Source organism: Aplysia californica, unplaced genomic scaffold (assembly GCF_000002075.1).
Source record: "Aplysia californica isolate F4 #8 unplaced genomic scaffold, AplCal3.0 scaffold01056, whole genome shotgun sequence".
Classification (NCBI taxonomy): domain Eukaryota; kingdom Metazoa; phylum Mollusca; class Gastropoda; order Aplysiida; family Aplysiidae; genus Aplysia; species Aplysia californica.
Genome location: NW_004798326.1, coordinates 126,999 through 138,403, shown reverse-complemented (window position 1 = coordinate 138,403; position 11,405 = coordinate 126,999). Strand labels below are relative to the sequence as shown.

Here is an 11,405-nt window from a genome sequence, read left to right as displayed (position 1 = left end):
TTCATAGTATCACTTGTCCTCTTTGCTTTCTCTTCAAGGTTGGAGTGATAAGTGGGTGGTTGGCGGGTGCTCTGGTGTGGTTTGCTTCTTCTTTCCTGTCAAACATCTATCGTCCTTATCTCATCTTCTTCTTTTTTTATGTTTGTTACTCTCTTGTAACACCTCTAATCTTCTGGCGCTCATATGACCTTATGCAGTTGTGAGCGCTGTAAAACCTCTACTAAAACAAACATTCTTGGAATTTGGTTGGAAGTTGTGAGAAAAGTTGCTTGGAGTTTTCCCCGAGTTCTCATCTAATATTTCTCTCCCGGCTCCCCTTTCCCCCTTGTAATGCTTCATAGTATCACTTGTCCTCTTTGCTTTCTCTTCAAGGTTGGAGTGATAAGTGGGTGGTTGGCGGGTGCTCTGGTGTGGTTTGCTTCTTCTTTCCTGTCAAACATCTATCGTCCTTATCTCATCTTCTTCTTTTTTTATGTTTGTTACTCTCTTGTAACACCTCTAATCTTCTGGCGCTCATATGACCTTATGCAGTTGCGAGCGCCGTAAAACCTCTACTAAAACTAAAAACCTACGCAGTAACGTCTCTAGATCGAAAACAACAACGCAGTAATGTGTGAAAATTCATCATTCTAAAGACAAGTTCTCTTTCTGTTTGTTCCTTTAGGCCTTCCACCAGGCAGCAAACCTCCTCTCCAGATGATGAGCCCAGTGGCCATGGCAGCAGCTGCTTCAGGAAAGCTCCCCCCGAAGACGGCGACGGTGCCCCCTCTCCACCAGGTGTCGCCTAGCAACGGCCTCAGCACCAGTGCGGCAGGGGGTTCCCTCAGCGGCAGCCACACCTCTAGCTTTGCCGCAGCTCTGCGCAAACTGGCGCACCAGGCAAAGGATCCTGCAGGTCAGACATGATAGTTTTATTATACATTTGTGTCACAAAGCGGTGGAGTCTGGCGCTCGTCAATTTTTGGGTATACGGGGTTATTGGTATCATATTAAAGCCTGTTTATTTGCCCTCCTTTTTTGTGCAAAAAATGTCCAAGTTAAATAAAAGTCGAAATATTTGCGATTGAAAGAGGTCAGGGTCGGGAATTAGCAAGACAATGGCCACCAAAGTTTGGCAAATTCCATAGCCTGAGAGTCCTTGATTTTTTTTTTTCTCTAAACGCCACAAAAAATGTGTTTTTAAATGGACATATAAGGTGCTGAGCCGAAAAGAAGAAAATTAGGGAAAAAAAGTGCCCATCTGCCCAAAAAATACTGATTTCTTTGATTTCATTATTTTGATGAGCGCCTGATTTCACCATGATGCCTCACATTTGTATTTTATTTTAGGATGAATAATAAAATTGAATTCCACATATTTTTTGCTGTAAGGTAATTAATTTTGCCCTGGCATACCTGATAACCTACATACTTGTTTGAAAGTACGTACGTACCAACCCACCCACCCTCCCTTCCACTCACGTACAGACAAACAGACAGACAGCCTTGTGATAATTCATCAGGGTTACATAATGCACCATACCACACCAGCACAGACTTTGGTATGCACATGCTGTTGCTGTCACCTGTTGTATAATGTTCTGTATTTGAATAAGGGTTATTGTGTCTCGCTCAAGGACACACCTTAGTGCCCACCCAACTGAATACCGTGTCACGGACTTTTACTTTACTTTACTTTTTCGATTCAGCGGCCATTTGGGTTCTAGCCCTTCGGTCTGTCGATATGGCAAAGAAACCGTGTCACGGACGAATGCTTGACGTTATTGTGAGCCTGAAATTTCTGACCACTTAAGCTACTGGATGGTTAGTGTGGTTTGCTACTTCTTCTGACTTGTCATTGATGGAATGCTGCTGGTAATTGGGGGAGCTCTTGTGATCCGTTTCGTAAACTTCTTTTCAGTATACAGTTGAAATTGTCCAAGACAGCCACCCGCAGCCGAGGAGAAAAGTGGTTGTCTTAGGTTGATGTCTTGGATAGTGTTGTTATAGTAAAATAAATACAAATAGGAATTCTTGTTTGTACAGGTGATTTTCTTGAACAAATGGTTGTTATAGCAACTTCAACTGTATTAAAGTACTAAATGAACAACCTCGCAAAATGTGGCAGTTGTCATGCCGACCCACTGTAACCTTTGACCCAACTGTACCCTATATGCCTACCCACATAAAGACTCCTACTTTTGCTGACTTATCAGAATACGATTTACGCCAGTGTCTGTATAATTTATGTCTGTATAATTTATGTACAGACACTCAAGAGCTTGATTTGTGTTTGTTCTACCCTTTTGATTTCTCATTCCCCACCCCACTACCACTCATCCACCCACCTTGACATGCACCCATGGACACAAACATACACTAAACACTCCTGAAATTTTTATTAGCACACATAACTCGTCGTCTTTGTAGCAATTATTGTCTATACTTTTATTTATAGTGGGTCTCAGTTGGCCTCTCTTATCTATCGATTAGAACTCTTCTTTTCTAATTTATTGCATGCGTGAGGGTCATTTTGATTGCTGGGTTCTTGGCGGGCACTCTGGTGTGGTATGTTACTTCTGTCCAATCAAACATCAGTCATCTTTATCTCTCCTCATTCTTTTCCTTATATGTTAATCTCTTCTCTTTTGACATCCGCCCCTTGGCGCTCATATGACCTTATGCAGTTGCGAGTGCCGTAAAACCTCTACTAAATAAAAACAAATATTAATCTCTAATAACACCTCTAATAAAATAATTTGGCACTTGTGTGACCCATTTATATTGCAAGTTCCGTAAAACTTTTACTAAAAGTAAAACTCATTTTGTTTGCAGAAGAGGCCATCTTAAAGCACGGTGGATCCCCTCCCTCCAGCCACAGTCCGCGGGCAGCTACCCCGAAAAGGCCCCCCTTGATGTTCCCGGCCCACTCCAGCTCCCCGGCCAGCTTGACCTCTCCCCCTGTGGTCACCATAGCTCCCACCCAGGCTCACCACCACGCCAGTCTAGCCAGTTCTGACAGCAGACAGGTCAGTGGTCAAGCCAACAGACGCACATTAATTACTGCTGGGATTTTTACTTTTATTTTTTTTAAAAGTTTTTTCTGTTTTCACTGAAAATAAATTTCATAAGCTGCTTCTGTTTCTTCTTTCCAATGAAACATCTATCGGCTTTATCTCCCCTCCTTTTTTGTGTTTGTTACTCTCTTGTTACACCTCTAATCTTTGACACTTATATGAATGATCTGATTGTGTTGCAAGTTCAGTAAAACACTTACTAAAACTAAAAACAAAAATTTCATAATTACCTGGGGAGGTAAAGGGAGCAGTGATGACTTTTATTGTTTTGAAAATCGGTTTAGAATATTCACTTTTTTACTTTGTTTCTGATTTATGGTATGTATACATGATAGACGATTCTATTAAATATAATTTTTTTTTCCTTAAGTGTTTGTTGTTGGTGACTCCGACTACTTGTCTCAGACTAAAAAGTCACCTTTTAAAAGTAGAGACTGACTTTTACGATTAAAATGAATCATTGATGTCATCATCATCATCATCATCATCATCATCATCATCATCATCATCATCATCATCATCATTGCTTTCTCACTAGGCCACGAACAAACACTTTCCACCTTTCCCTATCCTGGGCTAGTCACTTAATCATTGATATAGGAACAAACACTTTCCACCTTTCCCTATCCTGGGCTAGTCACTTAATCATTGATATAGGAACAAACACTTTCCACTTTTCCCTATCCTGGGCTAGTCACTTTATCATTGATATAGGAACAAATATTTTCACATGTAATTCTGGTTTCGGAAATGTCCTCCCTGAGCAGCGCTAATGAAATAATGTTTGTCCATTGACAGAACATGGAGCGAGTGCCTACAGCTCACAGTTCCTCGTCGTACGAGCACAGCGGGAAGCACGAGCGGGAGCAGCGCCCTCTGTCCTCTCTGTCACGGGAGGAAGAGAGAGCAGCGGGGAAAGACAACCCCTTGTCGCGGACACCGTCTCGGGCGTAAGTTCTAGATGAGTCCTCTAAGTGACCCCTGACGAGTGTACTCATCCCTTGGCAGCTCTCCTTTTAGGACCTGTGATAAGAAAACCCACTTTGTAGAAAGTTTTTCGAGCAAATTTGACTGACTTTCTGAGTCTAATTCACAATGAGCAGAGGGAGCAAATCCTTACTTTGTTCTTCATTTGTTTGGCACATTCAGAACAGAATTATTTAAGTATAAGCGATAAATATTCTTTTCTCAGAAAGCATAGCCATTGTCCTTAACACTTTGCCGCCTCATCTCGCCGATCGGCGATGTTTACCGCCTAGTTTCTTTGGATTTTCCCCAAAATGTCTTTGCCTTTGATGGCAAGAGTTTTTACTATATGTGAGCCTCGTGATGGCAAAGTGTTAACCGTCTGTTAGCCACAGGATGGTTGATCATTATCTTGAGGGGATAAGAAGAACATTGTTTTTTCCAAAAAATGTTTGGTATTATTAGAAGAACAGTTCTGCTAACAAAATAAAACAATGCCATTTATCCTAAAATTTACAATCCTTAGCTCATATGTTCATACCTGTCCACAAATTTGATTATTTAAAGAGCTGGTGCTGCTGGTCATCCTATTTCCAGTCGTCATGTTGTGCAGTATGACATGTATGCTCAATATATAATCATTTTGTGAAAAGATGAACAGATTAGTGGAATGCTTACTTGTCAATAGACGTTATTGATAGTTGGATAGGTATCATGTTTTGTGGAAGCGACTGAGAGGCAGTTCTCTGAAGTCAATTTTACAAGAGGGATGGTTGAAAAAAAAAATGAAATCATGTTTTTAATCTTCTATTCCACACGCACAGAGGTACTCAGGATCTTTGTGAGCATTAAGTACGATATATTTTTATGAAAGGTAGAAAGCTCAAAACATAGTGTGTTTTTGCGGGTGGTTACAGGCTACCTTTGATAGGGGTAGGTGTTACTTCTTCTTCTTCTTCTCTCTCTCTCTCTCTCTCTCTCTCTCTCTCTCTCTCTCTCTCTCTCTCTCCCTCCCTCCCTTCTGTTTAATTTCTGTGAATCTGTTTTGATTTTTTCCCTTGACTAAATAAACATTATGTGCTTCTCTTTATTTAAACAGACAAACAAACGAACAAACTAATGTGTTACTGTGTGGAATAGAAGCTTCTGAACTCGTCTATTTACCTGATTGTCGCCCAGCTTCTCGCTGCTTCAAGAAATTTTTTATGGGTTTATCTGCAGACACCCTCAAGCATCGACAACCCCGAACGGCGTAGGTCTGTCCAGTCAGGCCCTGGACATGTACACCCGCAGCCTGCAGGCTTTCAGAGCCGAGGAGGAAGCTGCTCGGCATGGCCTCCCGCTGCCGTACACTCTCGACCCAGCCGCTTATGCTGCTGCTGCGGCTGCGGCTGCCGCCTACCACCCTGCGTTGCTGCAGCAGCAGGCTGCCTTTGCTGCTCAGAGCCCCTTCAGGTTGGTTTTTGGTTGGGCTTTATCGGTAAAATTGTGTAGCTGGTGCCGTGGTTTGTGGGTAATCAAATCAGTTACTGGAGGGCTATGGCAGGACTTTTAGCACTTTTCTTTTCGGGGAGGGGGGGGGGGGAGTGTTGTAAATAAACCAACATCACCCCCACGGAAAATATAACGCAATTTTAATGTCGTAATTCCTGAGCTCAATTGTGCAAGTGAGAAATTTACTTTGGTGTTGCAGTTTGTAATAGAGACTCGTTTGAGATATTGTACTGACCCAAACTTGAAAATGATGTTTGCATTTGAAGGATTGGATGTATTCTCATTTTTTGTCATAGTGTTGTGAAATATGTTCACATATATAGTTTCTTTATAGCTATGTCCTCAGGCTAGGTGGATAGTGGAATCTGTGAAAGGAAAGAAAATAAATAAGAGCAATTTATTATTCCAGCTAGTGATAATGCTTCTTTCTTTCAATGCTCACAGTGTATGTTTTTAGGCATTTTTTTGTTGTATTTATATGGTTTCTGTTGGGCTTTTCAAGAAAATCCCACTGAATTGGATTGGGCTTTCAAGGGGAGAGAACATAGTGTGCAAGCTGTCAGCTACGTGTTTCCAATCTTTGTTTCTGTTGTAAGAACTTTCAGACTCAAGGTTATACCGCCAAAGCTTTCACTCATAGGTGTTTTTTTCTTTGGTTCGGACATCATTCTTATGTTGTTGTTGTTGTTATCGATCCAGCAACAGCTGGGCTCTCGCCCTTCTGTCCAATGCCATGTAGTGATAAGTGCAGGTCTGCTGCAGTTGCTGTAATGTTCCATAGAGTGTGTTGTCTATGTTAGGTCTCGGAGGGAGAAGGGTGGCTCTGATGTCATTAAGGGCTGTGCAGTGACATCATTCTAATCTTACTCCACAGGTTTGACGACCCACTCTTGCTGGAGCGTTACCGGATGCTGCAGTCTCCGTACCTGCCGTTCCCCGCTGGGGGCCTGCTGTCCCCTCATGCCGGAGCACTGGGCATGCACCCTATGCTGGCCGCAGCGGCTGCCGCTCAGCAGCGCTACCCAGCGGACCTTGCCCTCCTCCAGCAGCAGTACCAGTATCTGGGAGCTGGACATCCGCTGTTGGACCCTAGGTTTGCTGCTCAGGCAGCGTTGTTAGAGAGGTGAGATATCGTTGGATATGTGGCGGTGTGTCTTTTTGAGCTGACAATGCTATTATATTAATCAGTAGATTGTATCATTATTTTGTACCAGTTTATTCTGAAATTTTGTATTGGTACAAATTTTATAGCTATATTTGTTGAAGTGTTTCTTCATTCTAATTAGTACAGTGCGAAAATGTTTTTCATGGTACGCATTTTGTGTTATGTAATGAGGATCATTGTTTTGTCAAAAAACTTTTTTTTGGGGGGGTTTGACAGAAATGTAATTTACAGGCATACAAGGATGCTCTGTCATGTAACTTTTTTATTTTCCTACAATCACAGATCTCGGCTGGAAGAAGAGAAAGCCAGAGACTTGATAGAGAAGGAACGAGAGAGAGAACGTGAGAGGGAAAGGGAGAAGTCCCTGGACAGAGAAATAGAACGAGAGGCTGCTCTTCGGTCTGAGAGAGAGCGCAAACATAGTCTGGAGAGGTCTGTGCGAGAGAGCCAGGAAAGAGAGCACCGTCGGAGTATGGAGAGGGCGGCCAGGGAGAGCAGCGAGCAAGAGAGACGACTCAGCCTGGAGAGGTCTGCCAAGGAGTTACTGGAGAGGCGAGATATCTTGACGGTACCGTCCAGACTGCCCGCTTCCCACGGCGCCGAACGTGGCCCAGAGTCTCATCACAAGTCCCATGGTGACGGACACGGGGCTCGACACTCTACCATCGGGCGACCGAGCTCCTCCCAGGCCAAGGTGGAGCCTCACAATCTGAGTATGTACTTTCTGGTAAAAGTAATATATAGTCTCCCGAAATTCCAGTTGCTTGACTAAACGCTAGAGCTGGATCCTGCTCGCCAAATCTAAGAGTGGCGATTTGCGATTCAGTCGGCTTCAAAGAATCGCGAGTACGCGAGCGCTCGTGGAACACTAAGCCTTGGGCTCGTTGTATGCGTGAAACGGAACAGTGTCATATCAACGGCACTTCACTTCACATAGATATGTTTTATTAAAACAATTTTCTTTTCTTATGTAGAGTTTTTCAGGACACGGATAAGCCTTTGTTCATAAATCGCGCTGATAGTGTGTGCTGTAGTTTATTTTCTGTTGATTTATCCCAAGCTTTCACCCAAATCGTATCAATCTTAAACGTCCCGATTCTTGCTCACTGAACAATTTCTATCTCAAGAATAGACCTGTGTCTTCTCCACGGAAAAAGACAACAAGACACAAGAGAGTGCTTTCTCCTGTCACCAACAACAATTCCTTTTTTGGAATAGCCGAACATCCTAAGCTGACTTTTACATTCTTCTTCTTCTTCTATCCCGTGGTTGGGGCAACCGTTGGGGCACCACTGCATTGGAAAACCAGCTCTCGCCATCTATTTTTGTCCTCTGCTCTCCTTTGACATGCTCCTGTACAAATTCAAACACCGAGGTTATGCTGAATTGCTGTTTTGTCAATGGCAATGACATCTTTCAAAATCCACCGACAATTTGGAAGACAAAATGTGTGCTATAATTTTGAGTTTATTTTGTTCCTACCAGGCTCCAAGCTCAGCCCGTCAGGGTATCCACTGAGCTCTCGGGAAGCAGCTGATCAGCATGCAGGCCTTGCCTCACACTCACATTCCTACAGCAAATCTCATGAAAGTGCAGCAACAGCAGCCTACAATGCTGCCTTGGTGAAGCCGCACACGCTGGAAAAGGTGAGACTTCTTTCAGGTTAATCATTACCAAGAGCAGGCAGTGAGAGTGTTGCTAGTTAGTTAGTTAGTAGAGGTTTTACGGCGCTCGCAATTGCATAAGATCATATGAGCGCCAGAAGATTAGAGGTGTTACAAGAGAGTAACAAACACAAAAAAAAGAAGGAGGGGAGATAAAGATGATAGATGTTTGATAGGAAAGAAGGAGCAAACCACACCAGAGCACCCACCAACCAATCACGAGAGTCTTGCAAATAGCATCGAGATGATGGATATCTAAGACATGAAAGGGTAAAATGTGAGGGAGAATGATTTTTTATTATGTTTTGAAATGTGTAGTTTATGCTGCAGTAGTCTTCAGAATTTTTTTTTCAACTATATAGGCATTAAAGATTGGTGAAGATTTTTTTTAAAGCAAGCACACACTATGCTCCTTCTACAATGACCATCTTTAAAGATTTGTTCATGTGGAATATTCACATTACTTTTGAAGTTTAAGTGGAAGATGTGTGCATGTTCTATCTGTGTGAGAGCCATTATTATTACTGTTCTCTAGCTCTGTTATATTTTTGGAGCATTTTCATTTTCTGTTCATATTGTGTTTTCTGTGGGTAGGATTGACAGATAATAATACGCTGTTTTAAATATGGTCTTGGTGAGTGTGTCTCATGCACCAACACGAAGAACCTATCGTTTTTGGGGTTGCCCCATAAGATGAGCTCCTGAAAGAACGGGGAATGAGATTTTTCCTGTTGGAAGGATATTTTTTGTGCATGAATCAAAACCACAATTGAAAGATAACGGGAATCTTGATTTATGTCATGCTCCCATTTGATTTATGTCATGCTCCCATTTGATTTATGTCATGCTCTCATTTTTTAAAAGTATTGTCATTTTTTTCTGCTTGTCATGCGTCATTCAATCTGTTGGATAAACTATGGAGGGTACAAGTGAATAATAAACTCTAAAATATAATTCTCAAGTTGGGTCCACGAAAACTTTTGGGTCTCTCCAGAGGAGACAAAGTTATTTTGACAAATACTCTCCATCTATTCCGACTCTAAAAAGTAAAACCAAGCCAAGCTACAAACTAACATGAAAACAATCAACTTAAGTCCCATGCACTCATATGACCTCTTGTAATTCGAGTACAACTTTTACCCAACATATATTTGTCATTTCTAAACATGTGATGTGATATTCCCTCCCCTCCTCTCCAGGGTCATGACTACCTACCTGCTCACGCACACAGGGACAGTCGTTCCGGCCACAAGGACCCTCGCGAGTCGCCCCGATCTAGTAGCGTGGGCTCCAACATCCCCCCTGGCTTCCCTCTGTCGTACTACCACCAGCCCTCTCACTTGATACCCGGTGCTTCGTCGGCTGTGTCTCCCTCAGATGCGCAGCACCCCCCTCGCTCTTTGCATCCTTCTCATTTGTCCCCATCCTCGTCATCCTCCACTCATCATTCTGATAAAGTGAGGCGTAGCTCTGATTCTTCAGGAATTTTCCGCCCTTTTGATGACGACAGCAAGCCTTCAGACTCAAGCCATCATCCAAGTAGTCAGCGCAATGTCTCACAGAACCACCACCACCACCACCAGCCTCATCATCATCACAGCAGTTCTTCATCATCCACTCCCTCTCAATCTCAGCAACATCACAGACACCACCACGGCCACCGTCCCACCAGTCCCTCAAAGTCATCTGAGATCCTTACCATTCCGTCGGTGAAAGTTCACCCTCAAGAGCGGGGCTCCAACCCTCCCAGCAAAGTCCTATACAACTCTCACGAGCGTTTGCCTTCATCGTCCTTGTCAGCCCATCCGTCATCTCAAGTATCGCCCCAATACGGGAAAACAAGCAACATATCCAACTGCATAAATGACAGGATTGAACGTTTTGACTTTAAAAGTCTTGCCCGAGAGTGCATGTCTTCAACAGCTTCGGGTTTGCCTTCAGAGAAAGCTGGAGCAGCCACTGGTGCAGAAGTATGTGAGATAGCAACAAGTGTGCCCGCTGCAAAGGCGATGGACGTGCAACCCAAACGGTGCCTCAGCAAACTGGATCGCCAGGAGTTAAGAGTGAGAGAAAGAAGGAAGAGAGGGGAAGACACCGAGTCTGACACTGAGATGGATGAAGATGAGAGAATTGCAGCACGTCTCACTATGATAGGCCGGGCTACACCAATACCTTTAGATACTCCTACCGAGAAGATGGAAATATTTGAGTACCTTGGTATCACCACTTTGAAAAGGAAAGAAGGTAGGTGTTTGATATTGGTTACAAGTTTATTGCTTAATTACACCTCATGTAGATCAAATGTTTTGTTCAGCATGTGTTATGGATTCCTACACATTTGTTTCGTTAACAGAGTGAAACACTATGGAAGGATATCCTTGTAGTATTTTTTTGACTGATGATAGGTTTTGCCAGCCTCTGTCTTAACCCAATGTACCCAAGGCTCCCAGGCCTAAAAAAGTCCTCCCCCCTTGGCTCCCAATCAAAATTTGAGTAAAACAGGCATGCTATTGGTTTTGTGTTAGTACTCATGCAAAAACATAAATAAAGTAACTACATTTTTCTTACCCTCCTATCTCCAAAACTGCTGCTTGGTGTGCCAATATGTTTGTCTACTTCGGAGTAGGTGTGAGGTCTAAACAGGTCGCCCCAAACACCCAATATGTGAGGCAGCGTGGTGGAATCAGGCTCTTGTCAATTTTGGGGCATGTGGAGTTATTAGTATCATCTTAAAGCTTGTTCACTTGTCTTTATTTGGATGAAAAAAATATCCATTTATCTTGAATACAATTTGAGATATTTGCGTAAGAAGAAGGTTGGGGTCACCTGTTTTCAGAGGTAAAATTAGTGAGAAAATGGCCGCCAAAGATGAGTTATTTCCTTAGCTTAAGAGTCCGTGGTAACTGAAAATTTACATTTTTGTGCCTTTAATCCACGTTTTAAAGAAATGTCCAGAGAAATGAGTTCTTTAATGGGCATGAACGGTGTTGAGTCAAAAACCAAAAATTTGATAACAATTCACAAACCTGCGAAAAAATGCAAGTTTCTTCACTTTGATTA

The 11,405-nt window shown here is 42.8% G+C and overlaps 1 protein-coding gene across 1 annotated transcript in view; it reads left to right on the top strand.

The window, feature by feature from the left end:
• Positions 1 to 664: 664 nt before the first annotated feature.
• The window catches only part of LOC101851616 (genetic suppressor element 1), a gene marked incomplete at its 5' end in the record, with an annotated part of 19,584 nt that continues 8,843 nt past the window's right edge, over positions 665 to 11,405 (top strand). Inside the window, 8 exon segments of the mRNA XM_013089814.2 lie at positions 665 to 895; positions 2,815 to 3,008; positions 3,855 to 4,006; positions 5,244 to 5,477; positions 6,391 to 6,639; positions 6,964 to 7,394; positions 8,167 to 8,327; positions 9,545 to 10,589. Coding sequence (XP_012945268.1) covers positions 665 to 895; positions 2,815 to 3,008; positions 3,855 to 4,006; positions 5,244 to 5,477; positions 6,391 to 6,639; positions 6,964 to 7,394; positions 8,167 to 8,327; positions 9,545 to 10,589 — 2,697 coding nt within the window.